Source organism: Apteryx mantelli, chromosome 10 (assembly GCF_036417845.1).
Source record: "Apteryx mantelli isolate bAptMan1 chromosome 10, bAptMan1.hap1, whole genome shotgun sequence".
In the NCBI taxonomy this organism is placed as follows: domain Eukaryota; kingdom Metazoa; phylum Chordata; class Aves; order Apterygiformes; family Apterygidae; genus Apteryx; species Apteryx mantelli.
Window position 1 is genome coordinate 20,388,616 of NC_089987.1, and position 17,660 is coordinate 20,406,275.

The 17,660-nt window shown below is 40.6% G+C and overlaps 2 protein-coding genes across 2 annotated transcripts in view; both read left to right on the forward strand.

Annotated features, from left to right (window-relative positions):
* LPCAT2 (lysophosphatidylcholine acyltransferase 2) overlaps positions 1-17,432 on the forward strand; it is a 35,679-nt gene extending 18,247 nt beyond the window's left edge. The window contains exons 9-14 of the mRNA XM_067302910.1: positions 4,413-4,495; positions 5,058-5,183; positions 6,312-6,465; positions 13,509-13,607; positions 15,384-15,525; positions 15,798-17,432. Coding sequence (XP_067159011.1) covers positions 4,413-4,495; positions 5,058-5,183; positions 6,312-6,465; positions 13,509-13,607; positions 15,384-15,525; positions 15,798-16,045 — 852 coding nt within the window. The 3' untranslated portion in view covers positions 16,046-17,432. The remainder of the gene's footprint in view (positions 1-4,412; positions 4,496-5,057; positions 5,184-6,311; positions 6,466-13,508; positions 13,608-15,383; positions 15,526-15,797) is intronic.
* CAPNS2 (calpain small subunit 2) lies at positions 7,972-9,150 on the forward strand. Its single transcript, XM_013941056.2, has one exon. The coding sequence runs from the start codon at positions 8,019-8,021 to the stop codon at positions 8,763-8,765; it is 747 nt and encodes a 248-aa protein (XP_013796510.2). The 5' UTR covers positions 7,972-8,018; the 3' UTR covers positions 8,766-9,150.
* Positions 17,433-17,660: the final 228 nt, after the last annotated feature.

Below are 17,660 nucleotides of genomic sequence, written 5' to 3' on the forward strand. Positions count from 1 at the left end.
TCCAGGGAACACACGAATGATAAGAAAGCAAAACAGCCTTATTGCTGATGTGGAGAAGGTTTTAGTGGGCTGGCTAGAAGATCCAACCAGCCACAACATTCCCTTAAGCCAAAGGGAATGTTAAGCCTCATCCAAGGCAAGGCCCTAACTCTCTTCAATTCTATGAAGGCTGAGAGAGGTGAGGAAGCTGCAGAAGAAAAGTTTAAAACTAGCAGAGGTTGGTTCATGAGGTTTAAGGAAAGAAGCCATCTCCGCAACATAAAAGTGCAAGGTGAAGCAGCAAGTGCTGATGTAGAAGCTGCAGCAAGTTATCCAGAAGATCTAGCTAAGATAATTGATGAAGGTGGCTACACTAACAACAGATTCTCAGTGTAGACAAAACAGCCTTATATTCGAAGAAGATGCCATCTAGGACTTTCGTAGCTAGAGAGGAGATGTCAATGCCTGGCTTCAAAGCTTCAGAGGACAGGCTGCCAGCAAGAGAACTAGAACTGCCAGCAAGAGAACTAGAATTGGAAGTGGAGCCTGAAGATGTGACTGAATTGCTGCAATCTCATGATAAAACTTTAACGGATGAGGAGTGGCTTCTTATGGGTGAGCAAAGAAAGTGGTTTCCTGAGATGGAATCTACTCCTGGTGAAGATGCTGTGAACATTGTCGAAATGACAACAAAGGATTTAGAATATTACATAAACTTAGTTGATAAAGCAGTGGCAGGGTTGGAGAGGATTGACTCCAATTTTGAAAGAAGTTCTGTTGTGGGTAAAATGCTGTCAAACAGCATCACATGCAACAGAGAAGTCCTTCATGAAAGGAAGAGTCAATTGATGCAGCAAACTTCATTGCTGTCTTATTTTAAGAAATTGCCACAGCCACCCCATCCTTCAGCAACCACCCACCCCAACCTTCAGCAACCATCACCCTGATCAGCCAGCAGCCATCAACATCAAGGCAAGACCCTCCATCAGCAAAAAGATTAAAACTCACTGAAGGCTTAGATGATGGTTAGCGTTTTTTAGCAATAAAGTATTTTTTAATTAAGGTAAGTACTTTTTTTTGACATAATGCTATTGCACACTTAGACTACAGTATAGTGTAAACATAACTTTTATTATATGCACTGGGAAACCAAAAAATTCATGTGACTTGCTTTATTGCAATATTCACTTTATTGGGGTGGTCTGGAACCGAACCCGCAATATCTCCGAGCTATGCCTGTATTCATGTTATTAGTCACTGCTAATGAACAATAAACAAATATCTCAGCAACCAGAACAGAACGACAGTGAGTAATATATTTAGATTTGTCCTTATCTATGTATCTCTTAACCTGATGAGTTGCTAAATGAAAGCTGTCAGAAGTGCCTTTATTTTTAAAGCATTATGAATTCATTGCTATCACTATGTGCATTTTACAAATATTTCAACTAAGAATTGTTTTAATATATTATGTTAAAAGGTAACCTTTTTCTCTTTTTTCCTCACCTTCTCATTTTCCTGCTCCCTTCAGACTATCCTCTTCCTCGCCATCTTACCAGACTCAACTCTGAAAGGTTTCTGCAGCTAAGAGCTTACTTAAAGACTTTAGTTTTTCTGCTGGGAAGAAATCTGAGCCTTGTTTAATGAACCTGTTCTCTTGTTCATTAAAATCAGCTGCACAACACAAAAGACAACTAGAAGAACATACACACTGCATAAATTGTTACTAACAGCTCGCTCCTCATCCAAGAGTCAACATTCAAAACACAGAGTGAGGAGCCAGCTTACTGAGGCATGATCAGTCTGTCTGTGTGTCCTACTTCACGTTTCTTGATCGACCACAAAGGACTGTCAGTATGGACTAAGTTGATTTAGGGACCTGAGCAATGGGAGAAATTTGACGTGTTTTGCTGTTAATTTGCAAAATACAGAATTCCACAAAGCTGGAAAGCAGTGTTACTGCTACTAACAGTTAGCAATATGATCTTTGTTGTGCAACACTGAAATAAATCCATTTTTAAGGGAGCATCCTATATAGTATATAATGTGCAGTGGACACATCTTTATTTAGAGGATGTTTACAAAAGATCTGATTCTCCTAAGGCTTTTGTACAGAAGGATGTATCTGTATATAATTGCTATATGTGGGAGTAAGTAGTAGTTAATGTAGCCCTTCCACTAGAAGGTCTACTTCTCCCTACTTCAGAACAGAACTCAAATTTGCCTGTTAAAATAAATTTGAGTTCAAGTTCCAAAAGATAAAACCGAAACATGATGCATCTTTCACAGCAGCATATGGCCTGAAGTGGAATTAATTACTTAGTGTCAATGCAAAAGTACTTCCACATCTAAAAAGAGAAAGGGGCAGATTTATCTGGAGAGGGAGGGAACAAGATTACTCCTTTTAGCAGTGGCCACTTCATTTACTACCAAATACTGTGGACAAGCAGCCTCTCCGCTCCTCTCAGTGTTGCTCTGCCCCTTTAGCTGCTGTTATGAGCAGTGGTGTACTCCTGTAGTCCAATGGAGCGTGTTTGTGTCTGCGTAGTCATAGGCTAGCAACTTGTGTGTACTGGAGATTAAACTGTGAACCTGGCAGTGAGTTTTGTGGCTGCAGAAGATACAGCATTCAGCAAATTCCATAAGAAGAGAGACTAGGTTAAAAAATAGATCAGAGAAGTATTTTTGCTGTTGAAAGAGCTGTGAAGAATTTTTCTTACAGGGCTGGAATTTGACAGGGAAGGTATAACTTGGTAGTTATCACCAGAAAAGCAGCTGGGGCAGGGGGGTGGAACTCCTGCATGCCACCTCAGGAGGCCAAGATACCAAACTCTTAACCTCCAGCTGTGGTTCTTGGCAAACTGGTTTTCGGAGTAATTGTAGGGTTTTTTTGAAGGACACGAGATGTTGTTTCACCTACCAGAAATCTAAATTTGCTGTCTGGGCAGGACCTCAGCCTCAAATGAAGTAATGACCACCTTCCAGATCATGGACCAGGTTTGTGTAGATCAACTTTATCAGAGTTTTGACTTCATCTCACCCCATGACGACACAGATCCGTGTCTGTACAAAGTCTGCGCTTCCTCAACCTAACAGAGTTACGTGACATCTGCAGGGGAGTTGTGATAAGCAGGGACACGGGTCAGACTTGAACAAAGCAGGTGGCTGCTTGTAGAAGGAGTGAAATCTCAGCCCTTCATGTGGAAAGCTGGACCCCTCCATCCTTACAGGAGAAAAAGCTCTTAGCACTAAACAGAAAATTGTTACAGCTACTTGACAGATAACTGATTCCATAAACTTACTGTTCATGATCAAAGAGAGGCAGCATTCCTCAAAAACAAACAAAAAAGGCTGTTGAGGAGGGACTGTATTTATATAGGAAATAGCTACCAGTACATTATTGCACCACCAGCAACTAGAATATAACTGAGGAAACGCACTGACCATACTTAGTAACTGTGTCTCCAGCTAACAGTAAGCAACACCTTACACTTCTAGAATAGCTGTATTCTAGGATTTAAGGGCAGTATTGGAGGGTAGGGCATAGCAGTAGACAGAACTGAGAAAAAAGTATAGCGAACAGAGCTGTGAGCGAACACAAGATAGACTGAAGTCAAAATTACAGAATATTTGTCCACACACTGTGCTTTAAAAAGAGATGCTGTTTCACACCATGTCACATAGAATTCACCTGCAGTACATTGCTAGCATAACGTGACTCTACTAGCATCTGACTCCTTACATGTCAACATTTAATGAGTCCTCAACCATAAATGTGTCTTTGCATTTACATATCTATCTGGTGTGTTTTCTGTTTGGCATTTGGGGGGGGGGTTATTTTGTGGTTTTTTGGTTTGTTTGTTTTACTGTCTGCTGGGGGTTCTAAAATACTGACTTTTACAGTATTTGTATACATTTAGTGCTCTGCTCGTAATTCACAATTCAGATTCCTTATTGTTATCATGGAGGAAAAAAATTATAGGAAACTTATCTGTCACATTAAATTAACAGTTACCAACTTTGACTGCAGCACGTATTTAAAAATCTTACACACACTTTTCAGTATATAACATCCCTTATAAAGGGTCTTTTAAAAGGAGCGTACAGTATTTCAGACTCACATTCTTACTGATGTAGCATTTAATTTTCTAACTAACTATGCATTTACTATACTTTCCTTCTTTGGGGTTTTGATTTTTCATATTAAAGCAGCTCCTACCACTCTTACAGACAGGTGTGGACTAAATCCCATTTGCGTGGCTGGTGCAGAAGAGGCTGAGTGGTTTCTAAGGCTGTTGAGACCTCTAGTGTCCAGTTCCATCATTGCATGGCTGATTTGCTTTTCCCCCTACTTCCAACCAGTAACAAAAAATTGCCCATGCTGTTAACAAGGGGGTGACTATTGAATTGACTGGACACCTCATCTCTTTCAGTTTCTGCCTGTTCACGTTCCTACTGAGGAAGAAAAAAACGATCCCATTCTTTTTGCCAACAGAGTCCGACAAACCATGGCAACGTACGTACTCGGTCATGACTAAAGTCTTTGAGAACTTTTCTTTTATGTATCCAGCAGTTCCAAATATATCCTAGCCAGAAAGCACTTCAGGTACTGTTAGACTGTCCCACAACTCAATCAAGTTCTAGGTACTATATATAGGAATTTTTCTAGTGTCAAATTCCTATAACAAACCACCCTGATTGTTTTTCTATAGAATATAAAGATGTTATTATTATTAGATGTACTTATGTTGGAATGTAATTTTTGGAAAAGCGGGAATAAATTGCTCCCTCATTTGCCTGAGAAGAATACGTGGGAGGTTTGTTCTCTGAGGTTACTGGGCTACATTTACAAGACTAAATCTTAAGACATCTTGATATTACTGTAATGTAGCTTCACAGTATGGTTTCACAGAACAGTATGCAGCACCCAACCCTACCTGTAGCAGTGCAAGAATGAATTATCACTTGTTTTGTATGTTAGCATTAAGGCCAAACTAAGGAGGTGAGAAGGGAAGCAGTCAACTAAAAGCCATTTTAATATAAGAAGCTGATTTTCTTTTTCCATAATTTTGTTTCAGTGCTTTGAACGTGCCAGTGACTGATCATACTTTTGAAGATTGCAGACTGATGATCTCGGCAGGACAGCTGACTTTACCCATGGAGGCTGGGCTGGTGGAGTTCACCAAAATCAGCAAGAAACTCAAGTAAGGGAAGTTTAGCCATTGGTATTTTAATTATTGCAGTGCTACAGTTGTTGATGGCCATCTACAAAAGGATAAACTACCTGGCAGCTGACTTGACCCTCCATAATATAATGTGTTTACATGCATAACTTACATATATAAGCTATATGGAAATCAGAGGTGAGGAAATTCCAATAAAAACTAATCCCTAATAGTATTTATGGACAATGTTACAAGAGAAAAATGTGTTTTTCTGGCCTTTTACATATGTATCTCACCAAAGGGTGGGGAAGGTAGAGCAGTACATATGCTAGGCACTTGATGGAAATCTTTGTGCCTCATCTAAACTGCTCATGCAGAGGTGCACAGGCAATGTGTAGTAGGAAGTAAAAAACCCTTCTTTCCGGCCTGAGACTTCAGCCAGTAGCTTGCTGTTCTTAGTTGCACTGTGCAGTCACATTTCCCTAGTGGTGGTGACTTTTTCTCTCTGGAAACAGTCCATGGAATTTGAGGACTGACCCACTTAATTGTACTCCATCTAGTAACCTGGCACGGCCATGGTCACATCTGCAGTGTGCACAGTGACTCTAGACTTGTTACACATGTGCCACACATCCATTTATCCAGTGCTCTCTGGAAATATCTTCAGTAGTTCCATCCTACTTATTCTTACCAGGATGCAGTGCTGTATTCCTGCAAAGGGATCAGATATTTCCCAGGCTGAAGCAATATTGGTGTTTGGGTAGAGAGCTAGCTATGGCTTTAAGACACATTCCCTTCTTTTTAGGAAATATTCACAGTATGGCGTGATGCAGCAAAACGACACTGCATCTCAATTTATGGCAATGAAAAGCTCTTTGCTAGACTAGCCTAGTTACTGGAAAGAGGATTCTAGGTTTTGGAAGTAACTCTAAGGAGTTCTGATTTACCAAAGCATAGAACTGCCTGCTTTTAATATTAATAACCATGGGGGGGCAGTCCTTAATTGCTGATTTCATACAAAATACCAGCTTGGAAGTACCACATTTCTAACACACGTGCTCTCTTTGGCTATTTTTTGTCTTTGAACACTGTAATAACTCCTACTGAAATTCCATCTGTCCAAGATCTGGCATATAGAAATATCTCCTCTCCCTTGTGTTTGCATAGCCTAAAATGGAATCATGTCAGAGAGCAGCTGGATACCTTTGCTGCTATTGCAAGTGCCTCCAAAGGGGGAAGGATTGGAATTGAGGAGTTTGCAGAGTACTTGAAGCTGCCTATTTCTGATGTCCTCAAAGAGCTGTTTCTTCTCTTTGACAGGGTGAGTATTTAGCCTGTTAACTGAATGGAAATCTTGTTGGCAATGTTTTGTTAAGAATCACATCCCAAAAGGACATTTAGAGTCATGATGTCCAGCTTAGTAAATGCTTCTTGGTTAGTAATTCCTGTAGGCAAGATAGGTGACTTTTACAGTTACCTTTTTTATGTTTCGATGGGAAAAGGTCTGTCAGTTTGTTGTGAGATGACAGCCATCTCTCAGAACAAGTTGTTGCACCACCATCAGATTACAATCTCCATGCTGCTAGTTGCTGAATGTTTTCTTTTGCCTACCTGAATTTTGAGCTCATTTACACTCTGACAGCTTAATAATTAACTGTTGCTGTTGCAAGTATGTAAATTCAGGCAGATCGTACTAACCAGAGAATATGTTCCTGCTGTGTTTGTAAGGGTGCTATTAGATGCTATAAGCACTCATCTTGCCTGTCTCCAGCCATTAAAAAGGCATGTGCCTAGGCTAATCTGATCACTTAGGCTTTCCTCCATAGTCAGTGATGAACTCTCCCATTTTAGACCTCTCTCTGAAGACTGGATAAATTGCCCTGTGCACGAGCCCCTCTGACTGCACAAGAAGCCTCAAAGACTAGAGCATAGCCTGGAATCCATCTCACTCCTAGGCATTCAGCCTGGGCTACCATGCAAGCAGCATGTTGTACTGCAAGTGTTTATGAACTGGAGTTTGTTTCTTATCTTAAGAGCTCTCCCAGCTCAGCATCTTTGTGATCAAGCTTATTTTCACAGTGTATGTCCTCTTTGGAGGGCACTGTGGTGTACATGCTGATTAAAACTATTCCAGGATTTTTCCAGGTATAAAGGATAAGTTCTAAGATAAGTTCTAAAACCGAAATGGATCAAATGTATTTCCGTATTTGTTGAATGCACTGTGCAGACACGGTACTTGTCTTCATTCTTGTCTCTCCACATTGGACCATCAGCTCCTACAGACATGTAGTGCCAGTATGGATACAACAGAAATATAGTGTGGCAACCATAATAATAACCTTTCACTTCCTCTATCTGGCACAAATGCTTTGGTGACTAGAATTAGCAGTGTAATGCTCAAATCACTAAAAAGTTGAAGGCATAAAAGACTGCAAGAACAGACCGGACTCCAGTAAGCTTGCTCTGTATTCATCTTTGAGGAGAGCAGCTTAACTGAGGAATAGTCACACTACTGTGGCTGGGCTCTTTCCAAACTGCTTCAGTTATGAGCAGATATATTTTGAGACTTCTGCTCTGCAGCTTTGAGCCTCGTTGATTTTTATTTTTTTTTCTAAAAAGATTTATCAAATCATATAAAGCAGGGAAGAAGGAAGAAACAAAGGCACAGAGAGAAGTTCCTTTATAGTTCCTCAGCCATTGGTGGAAACTACCGAGATCTGAGAGACCTCTGACAGCTAGAGACATGCACAGACACGGTGAATTCGAGGCATGCAGATAAGCTGTGTTTTGCCCACACCCAGCTCAGACACAATACAGCTCTGGAGAGTTACAGAAGAATCGGATCTGCATAACTCCCTTCAAAAAATCTTCATTATGTTCCTTGCTAAAGCTTTGCTGAGCGGAGGAAGCGGCAGTGGTCGTGGAGGGGACCTTGTGCGTGGCCTCGGGGGGCTCCTAACAGGAGGCGGGCACGGAGTCAACGTTGGAGGACTTGTTGGAGGTCTCGTTAATCTCATAAGTGAAGCAGCAGCTCAGTATACTCCAGAGCCACCTCCACCTCCTCACAGCCATTTTACGAATGCAGAAGCTTATGAGAGCGAGGAGGTTAGACAGTTTCGTCGCCTTTTTGTCCAGCTGGCTGGAGATGACATGGAAGTGTGTGCCACAGAGCTAATGCACATCCTGAACAGAGTGGTTTCCAGACATCAAGACTTGAAGACAGATGGCTTCAGCTTAGATACATGCCGTAGCATGGTAGCCATCATGGACAGCGATACAACCGGCAAACTGGGCTTTGAAGAGTTTAAGTATCTGTGGAAGAACATCAAGAAATGGCAGTGCGTGTACAAGCAGTACGATGCTGATCAGTCAGGCGCTGTCGGGAGAGCACAGCTGCCCGAGGCCCTGAGGGCTGCCGGGTTCCACCTGAGCGAGGAGCTCTGCCAGATAGTCACTCGCAGGTATGCCGATGAGACCGGCAGCATGGATTTCAATAATTTCATTAGTTGCTTGGTGCGACTGGACGGCATGTTCCGTGCCTTCAAGTCCCTGGACCACGATGGCAACGGACAGATCAGCATGACCATCCAAGACTGGCTGCAGCTGACCATGTATTCATGAGAGCGTAGCAGAGAAGGATATGCTCCATCTGGAAGATTTACAGGGAAGAGTACAGTCCTATATTGCCGAACTGTAGCCTTTTCCTTGTTCTAAGGCAGATGTTGCTAGAGGTACCTGGCTTAGCTTAGAGTGCTGTGATTCCTGCTGTGTGTGTGTTAGTCTCCTTCACTGAAGGGTTTACATAGATTGTCTCAGTTGTACAGAGCGTAAGTTTGTATCAGAAAACTGTCTCTAGACTCTGAAATGAGAGAATGTTGAAGGATCAGAGCTTAGTTTTTTCTTTGAGTGGCTCATATGCAAGTGTAACTCTTTATAAAAAGTTCTAGGTTTGGGGTTCTGTGACATTATTGCTCCATTTTGTCAGCATTCACTAAGCTGGAATAAAGCTCTGCTTGCCTGGAAGGCAATCACTAGTAAAGAGAATTGAATGGATTCCTAAGTTGTGCGGTTATTTCTGACAAGGGGAAAAACATCCAAGTTGCAATGACTATAAGGATCAATTAATTTACATAATCATTTTCATTTCCTTCCTACTTCTGCTTTTTCATGCTTTTCTGCTAAAGCAAAATGTGAATGAGTAGTATCGTCAGTCCTACCTGCTGGCCAGGAGGACAAAATTGAAAACTTATATAAGGCTCCTTTCACAACCTTTTTCCCCCTTCCTACAACTCTATTAAATAGTCTTTCCTCTCTTTCCTGAAGCCTTAGAATAGTTATACTGAAAACAACTTAAAATACTAAATTTATATTTAGAGAAGCTTGCTGAAATAATGCAGTCACACAGCAGCCAGCCAGCCAAAATCAACCTCAGGCCATCAAAGTTGAATTTCAGCAGGGCGCAGCATCCCACTTGAGCTAGTTATTGCCGTTCTGTTTGTTAAATATGCCTATTTTTGAATAACAGAACAACAAGTAATGTGATCTCTCAAAGGTACGTGTTTTTTCAATTAAGGACTACATAGTTGATGATAAACAGCCCTCGCACCGCAGTGAAACAAGGAAAACTTCTCAGCAGGGTTCTGCTGCTTTAAAAGAAAATTGTCTTGGGTGTGCGCTAGCTCAATGGAATGTGAAGAGAGGAGTGGAGCAGCGTTGCCTGCGCTACGCGCGCGCACACACACACACGCCTGCTCCTCCCCACACGCGTGCACACACACACACACACACACGCACACGCCTGCTCCTCCCCAGGGAGACATCAGTGCCTAACTGAGAAATGCCAAGCAATACCTGCAGGGCATCTGAATACTAATGGACTACTGTGGTTACATTTTGCTTCTAAATTTCCATAGCTTTGATTTCTAAATCTTGCAGTTAGACTTGGTGAATAGCATTTTCCAAATTGCTGAAATCTTGCAGAAGCCTTTTACTTAGGAAAAAGTAACTTAAAACTTTTGCTCAGATTTTCTTCCTCCTGCACTATGTTTAATAAGAAGCTGAGTGACTGAAAAAAATACGCGTATTGGCTCAAACTGTGATGAAAGAGGTTAATTCCTCCCTAATGGCATTTGCCACCCATCCAAGTTCTGCAACTGAAAACCACACAGTTATCCACATGGGCCTTTTGGCTCTGTGGGTGCTAGAAAAGGGAGCATGAGGAACAGTGCAGTATCTGCAGGTAAGCCCCGTCCTACCAGGTCTGCTTCAGAATTTGCCCTTCTGACTAGTTACAACTTGCATGTAGCAACAGGCGGTTGTTTGAAAGAGTTACAGCAACACCCTTTTACCTGAGGAGCCCGGTTATGAAAATGAGAGGTGCGACTGAAGTCCCTCTGCAGATGGTCCAGCTTCTCTGTGTAGCCCTGCAAGTGGTTCAGGGTTTCTTTGGCTAACCAGAAACAGCTCTTCCGACTAGCGATCCCCACCTGGATTTCTACTCTTACCTTCATCCAATACATAGTGGGAATAAATTGGGGAGCAGTAGCACTTTAAACCTCACTGACTGTGTCTGTCTTGCTTAGGACTTTGCCAGCTGCAGAAAGCTGATTTTCTAGCCCTAATCTGCTTGTGCAGCTCTACATGGAGACTCTGATGGTGGAAAATTTCCTGTGCCCAAAGTGTAACATTTACTGTATTATACATAAAAACAACAACAAAACCCTAGTTATCATAACATACTATAGGGAAAATAGTAGCAGAAAGCTAGTTTCCTTTAAGAAAACAAAGACTGTTGATGTTACACTATGTTTTGGTTATTTTATTTAGCATAAATACAAATATGTAAATATTTATGTTCTCTTTTGCTATTTAGAGAATTGGAGTTCAGCTCACATGTTGCTTCCTTAAAATATCTTTGAGTGCGTGGGCTGCAAACACAGCTAGATATGTGTAGAGAGACTCTAGCGCATGCTCTTTCGCAGTGGTGCTACACAGTCGCTGTGTTTTCCTGCATTTTCAGTTTAACTCCCATCTTTTCTGCAGGCAACAACCCTATCATTTCTCCTTAACCAAAATGCCAGTGTATTTGGAAGTTAGCCAGCATCCTCGGGTTTACTATAGCTAGTCACAGCATGATCATGCAAGTATAGTAACTTTATTTCATAGTCAAATGTCTGTAGTCCTGTGCATCAGATTGCACTGAATTTTGATTATTGGGTGTTAACACTTTAATGGAAGTAATATGGCCCTTATTAACTTGTGTCATTTTTCCACATATAGCCAAGGCTGTGTTAACTGACTTTGGAAGTTGTTTCTGAATGAGACTGTTTTATTTAAAGTTTATGGCCCAATTCTCTTCCTGTGTATTCTTAACTTAAAAATTAAATTTAAAAAGTGATACTGCATTTCAAATCTCATTAGTATTCACGGATACAATGAAACTATAACAATGAAAATAGTAAATTCTAATGGAATCAAACAATCCTTTGCTAAGAATGTAGTCTGTACAACTCTCCAAAAATAATATTCCAAGGACCTTTGAACAATTGTTCACTCTCATTTCAGTTGTTTTAACAGTTAAAGTTTATAACGATACATTTCAAAGTTAGCTCTATTATTGTTATGAGAACTATGACATAGCCGAAATATTTAAGGCAAACCCTGCTGCACAATGAGAGCACAGACTTGTACATAGAACAGTATTTATGGGAGAAGATTGCCCTTTTCTTCTAATGGTTAAAAACCTGTCAGAAATCATATCCTGTTAGACAACCAGCAAAGTAATTTACCGATTATTCATATTTTTGCTAAAAAGTTTCCTTAAAATCCACAACTCTTTAAAATGTTGAAATGTTGCATGCTTTAAAAAAGATTGCTTGGATCATTAATACAAAGAAAAAGTTTTCTGTGCAAACCAGTACTGAATTGGCTTTGAAGGCTAAATAAACTTCAGTCTTAGGGGTTTCAAATCCTGCCCAGTGTATAGTTTGATGAAGAAAAGTAAGTACTGAATACACTGTTACACGTTTTGTTAATCAAGGACTTTCTTAAGATTTAAATTCAGTGACAGGAATCCCTACTCCACTGAACCCAGGGATTTCATTGCGCTCCACTGGGGAGCTGCACATTCCATAATTCAGCAGGAGAAGACCAGGGACAGAAAGGTTAAGCCTGGTATGCTCTAGTGAACATTGGAAGTTGGCAGCAGAGCCAGGAATAGACTCTAGCTCTGGCTGTTCCCTGCAGATTTACCCAGGAGACCACCCCTCTTTTGCTTGGCTGAAAATCTTTGGGGCTGTTCTCAGCCTTAGCGAGTCCAGCTTTCTAAAAATCTTTTTCCTCCTGCAATGTACAACACTTTATCCACAACCAGAACTCCACTTTACACATTTGTTTGCCTTAGAATGTTTTTCATGAATGCCCTTATTGTGAATGGTCCAGCCTATGAACTACTCAACATCTCAAGCTAGGCTTTCATTAACTGCTCTGTATCCTGTCACCAACACTTACGTATTGCTTCTTCCCTAGACTGGGTATTTCCCCAAACCCTCAAGAAACTTTCAGTATGGTCACAGGAACACTATTGTCTCAAACATACATTTTAACTGGTATCTGCCGTTTCCCCTGTCTGCCAATACAGTGCAGCTTGCATAGATTTAACCACGAATCTCATCAAAGAAAGCTTCACATGCTTTGTTGAAGTAGCTTTGTAGTTCATGCATTGAAATGTTCATTCAGATCAAAACTGCAATTATCAGACAGGCTGTTACAATGAATTCATAGCATTTCTGGCTTCTAAAGTATCTTATTTACTTTAATAGCGTTTAGGACAGTGTATTTGCTTCAAAGAAAGGCTTAAGATAGCCCGTGTAGACTTACTTCATCATCAGATTGTACTTTCTCAGACGTATTTATTGCTGAAGGTTCTCGGGAAGAATTAACTCAAGACAACAGCCTCGCTGTTGGCCCTTTTGTTCTAGGATGTTGCATTGGTCTGTGAACTTTAGCAAGTGCCAGTGCGACATGAACTGTTACATTTACCTTAAACACAGGTATTCCAGTTCTTCTTGTCAGTGGCCTCTTGAAGGTCCTATGCTAACATAAAACTTGTAAGTTGTTATAAATCTTTTTCGGGTGTTTGTAAGATAGAAATTCATTTCTCATTTTTATCTGTTAAAAATACATATTACTACTTCATCCCTAGTATTAAATATATTTAAAGAGCTGTTAGTATTTTTTCTTAGAAGAAGAAAACCTGTAGTGTTGTAAACTGTCTTAGTTATTGTATAGTTGATTTATACAACAGCTTTTAAAGTGATCTGCAGTATTAACTATTAACTATTGCCATATGTATTTTGGTTACAGAATGGAGATGGCACCATCGACTTCAGAGAGTATGTGATTGGTTTGTCTATTCTTTGTAACCCAGCCAACACAGAAGAGACTATTCAGATGGCATTTAAGGTAAGTTCAGTTTAGTATAAAACTACAAACTTGACAAATCAAGACTGACTATAAATCTGTTAGCTTTCAAATCATAAGTTTATAGCTTCAATCTGTTATGCAAATGTGAGTAATACTCTTAAACCAATTGACATTTAGAGTGTGAAGGGGAGGGGAGAATTAGAGGCATCAGCTTGATAGAAAAGGGTTTCAAAAGCCATGTGAAGGCACTAATGAATATGTAACTTGGCAGGCTAACTCCAAAAATGATTCAGCAGCACATGCAGGTTTTTCCCTGAGGTTTTTTTGTGCTGTGATTCTTCAGTGTGGCAAGCAGACAATAGATGGAGCAATATCCTCTGTGGTTCCAGTGCTCAGCAGAGTCACTCTTGTTAACAGCAAAGAGGGGGGAAAAATCAAGAAGGGCTTTTCAGGACAGGCACATCCAAAATTGGGCTGCACCTAAGATAATCTGTTGGGCTGTCCTATGGTGTCCTGATGATGCAGATGGAAAAGAAGCAATGGCACCTTCCAAATCCCAGGTGCGAAGGGGCAGTATGTGACAAGGCATGCCCAGGTTGTGAATCCCTGAGCAGGAAAATGCCCAAATGACTTTTTTTTTTTCTTTAGTGGATCTTTGACACAGATTCAGCTATTTTACCCACTGCTACTTTCTTATGCATTCCTTGAACAGTGTAATAAGATATGGATCATGTTTGTCTTTAACTGGATCCTTTTTAGTACTGATGCTCATTCAGGAAGTACCAGTATTTTTATGTGAATGCATTATATCCACTGCTTTACAGATAAGTGCTACAGCTATTCAGACAAAAGGTGATTTGTATTTTCCCAGGGATGTTTTATCACTGCAGATTCCTAGGAAGAAGCAAGCCTAGCAGCTATCTTTGCTGTTTCACTGTTCTGTTTTCTGGACTATACCCTTCAGTATCTTAACAGTTGCACTGACTGTGAGATGGGTAATTTGTCATAATTCCCAACCCCAGTGGGAAATGACTGGTTCAGCTGGTACAAGCCTATGCTCCTCTGAAATGGAACTAGGGGTTTTCTTCTGCAACTTTGATTTCTTTGCCACTAAATGTGCTTTCCCTCACAATGGACCCGTTTGCCTGTAGCAAGTACTTAAGGATTTCTGCCATCCATCCCTTGTGTTCCTCAAGGAGGTGACTCACAGCAGTTGCTCACTGTCCCTGTGCTGGGAAGGATGGGGTGATCAGTGTACATCTACTGCCCGCATTCCAGTCACCAAAATTCCTTCTTCATTACAGTAATGCTGTAGTAGGTGATAGATCACATAATAAAAGTTATATATTTTGTGTCAGAGTGCACAATATCATAGCATAAACCATGGCAAGTTTATCAGATGGCACAAGTGCTGTAACGTAGTGAAAATGAAGACTAGAACCTAAGATGTTCCAATAGAGAGAGGCTGAAGTAGACCCTCAGTATAGCTCATGGTGACAATTAACGTAAGCCTGTAGGCTTTATTTTATAGTGAGCTAATGTGATTTTCAAAAGGGTTGCTGCATACTTTTCACAGTACAGAATATCCTGATCCCAATTATATCACATAGATAACTGTTAGACTTCATTCCAGAGAAAATTCATAACATCTTTTACAAAAGAAAGCAGCTGAGATGGCACCAGTCTCTTCAAATCCCAGGTGTTGTTTGCAAATCCCCTCTTGAACAGCAGAAACCTAACGTGGGTGGCCAATTTGCACAGAAGGTTCACAGGCAAGCTGATACCAACATGTTTCTACACATACATCTTTTCCAGCTCTTTGACATGGACGATGATGGCACTATATCAGAAGATGAGTGTGCTTGTATCATTCAGTCAGCTCTAGGGGTGCCTGAGCTTGATGTTTCTAAACTCTTCAAAGAAATAGATGCAGATGAAACTGGGCAGCTCTCCTATGGTAAGTTATATCCCACTATTACCAACAGCACTCTGATAGCCATCTCGACAGTGACAGTTTCCTACCTCTTTTCTGCCTGAAAATGTCCCGTGGTTCTCATACCCTGTGGCTGGGGAAAACCGTTGAAGCGCAGACCTAGATACTTTGTGTGATCTGCCCAAGATGCTTCAGAAGAAAGTAGCTGGAGATTAGCTTCATTAAAAAGCAGGCACTGACATTTTCTTTGATTCTGTTGTTGCATTATAATATCTGTGGTTTTTTATGTTTTTCAGATGAGTTTAAGGACTTTGCGCTCAAGCATCCAGAGTATGCCAAGTTGTTTACCACATACCTAGAGCTACAGAGATACCAGTTACGTATGGCAGAGGAGGGTGACATTCAGTCACCTGAAGCCAAACACACTCCAGTTAGGAAGAGTACAGTCCCAGGCTCAGAAACACCACCAACTGCAAGAAATAAAGTCCATCCTGAAGGCAATGAAGAGGACAACTCTAGTACCTCGGACAAAAAGGATGACTGAGAACAGTCAAATAATTCAGTTCTTGAGTTCTGCAGGAATGTTTTTGCCCAGCTATTCATAAGCACAATTGATATAAAATTGAGGTGAAAGTTACAATTCAAAAAATTGGGGGTTTTTTTGTACTTTCCTATCAGGCTGAAGAGAAATTATTCCTGTATTAATCTAAGGAAAATAACACTGTAACTATTCTATCCCTGATGTCAGCATTGCACAACTGGGAATGTTGCTCATTGTCCTCCAGTTCATGCTTTCAAAAAAGTAACAGCTGTGATAAGAGGGGTGACAGGCTTCAGCACTCAAGTCATGTCTCAGAACAGAAACTGAGGAGTCCCCTTGGGTAAAAACAGGTGAAATTCTTGGTGCTGCTCAATTCCTCTTAAGTCCCTAACATGTCTTAAGGGAAAAAAAATGTCAGCGTGTTTTAATTTGCAAATACTGTGAGCCTTTCTGAAGCTTCAGAGAGACCGAAATGAATTTACAGGAAGCTGAGCATTGAAGCTGGTATTTTCTTTTAGCTGTCCTAAGATTTCCCCTAACTGCTTGTGAACTAAAAAGCCAAGGCTTCTGAACAGGAATGCGGATTCACTGATGTTAACAGAAACGGCTTTAGGCTCAAAGGACAGTTAAATATGGAAATGGCTCTATTTCTACCAACAAAAGCTAACTGGAATTCCAATGTAGCTCACAGTTTCTACAGGAAAATGCAGACAATAAGACCCAAGAATTAATGCAGCGTTTCAAAATAAATAGAAGGTTGTTTACAATAATAACTGTTTAGGATCATGTTAGGAGTAACATCACAAACTTCAGCAGATTTTTATTCTAGTAGTTATCAACAGAGGAATGCGACCTTGCTCTGGAAAACTTAAAAGTTATATACGCTGTCAAGCCATAGTTCTGGTAGTTAGTATCTACTCTAAAATGGTCTCCTAGGAACCATATTTGCATTACTGTGCCATTACTCAATGTGTTCTTAGGGTCTGATTCAAAAAAAGCTCATTTCAGTCAATGATTTGAGTGTGTTTTGCCTCAGTCCTCTCTAGTACACTGGATATTGACCTTTACCTTTCCCTGTCCTTCATCTGAATGCACTTTATACAGTATTTTTAAACATTAGGTATTTATGCAAATAACTTCTTAAATAAAGACTTGGGAGGGGTAGGATGACAGGATATTTTCAAATTAAAACCGAGATGAGCAAAGTCTAGAATGTCTGGTACCAGAAAGAACCAATTTTCAGCTGGTTTTCATATGTGACTCTGGCCTTTGAATTACTGCATTGTCTGGTTGCAAGCGCATTGCCATGTTTAATATATCCTGTGTTTATAGTTGTGCCTATCCTGATGTTTCATGTGCTTAAAATAAACATATACTTTTTAAAAACTTACTAGAACAACATAGTCTACTTAGTACAGCGGGAAGGGTACTCTGAGTACGTCAAGGTGCTGGGGAGATTTCCAGGAAATCGCCCTTCTGATGTGTTACCTGGATAAACACAATGCAACGTGGAGTGCGTATTCTTAGTTCTGAGTGTGAACGGTGCTTTTCTCAATGGTAAGGCTAGAGAAGCAGGACAGAGTCGATGCTCTTCCAAAAGTTCAGCACCAAAGAGTTA

Excerpts from the sequence above, each read along its gene's own strand:
- CAPNS2 (XM_013941056.2), top strand. The coding sequence starts at position 8,019 with ATGTTCCTTGCTAAAGCTTTGCTGAGCGGAGGAAGCGGCAGTGGTCGT.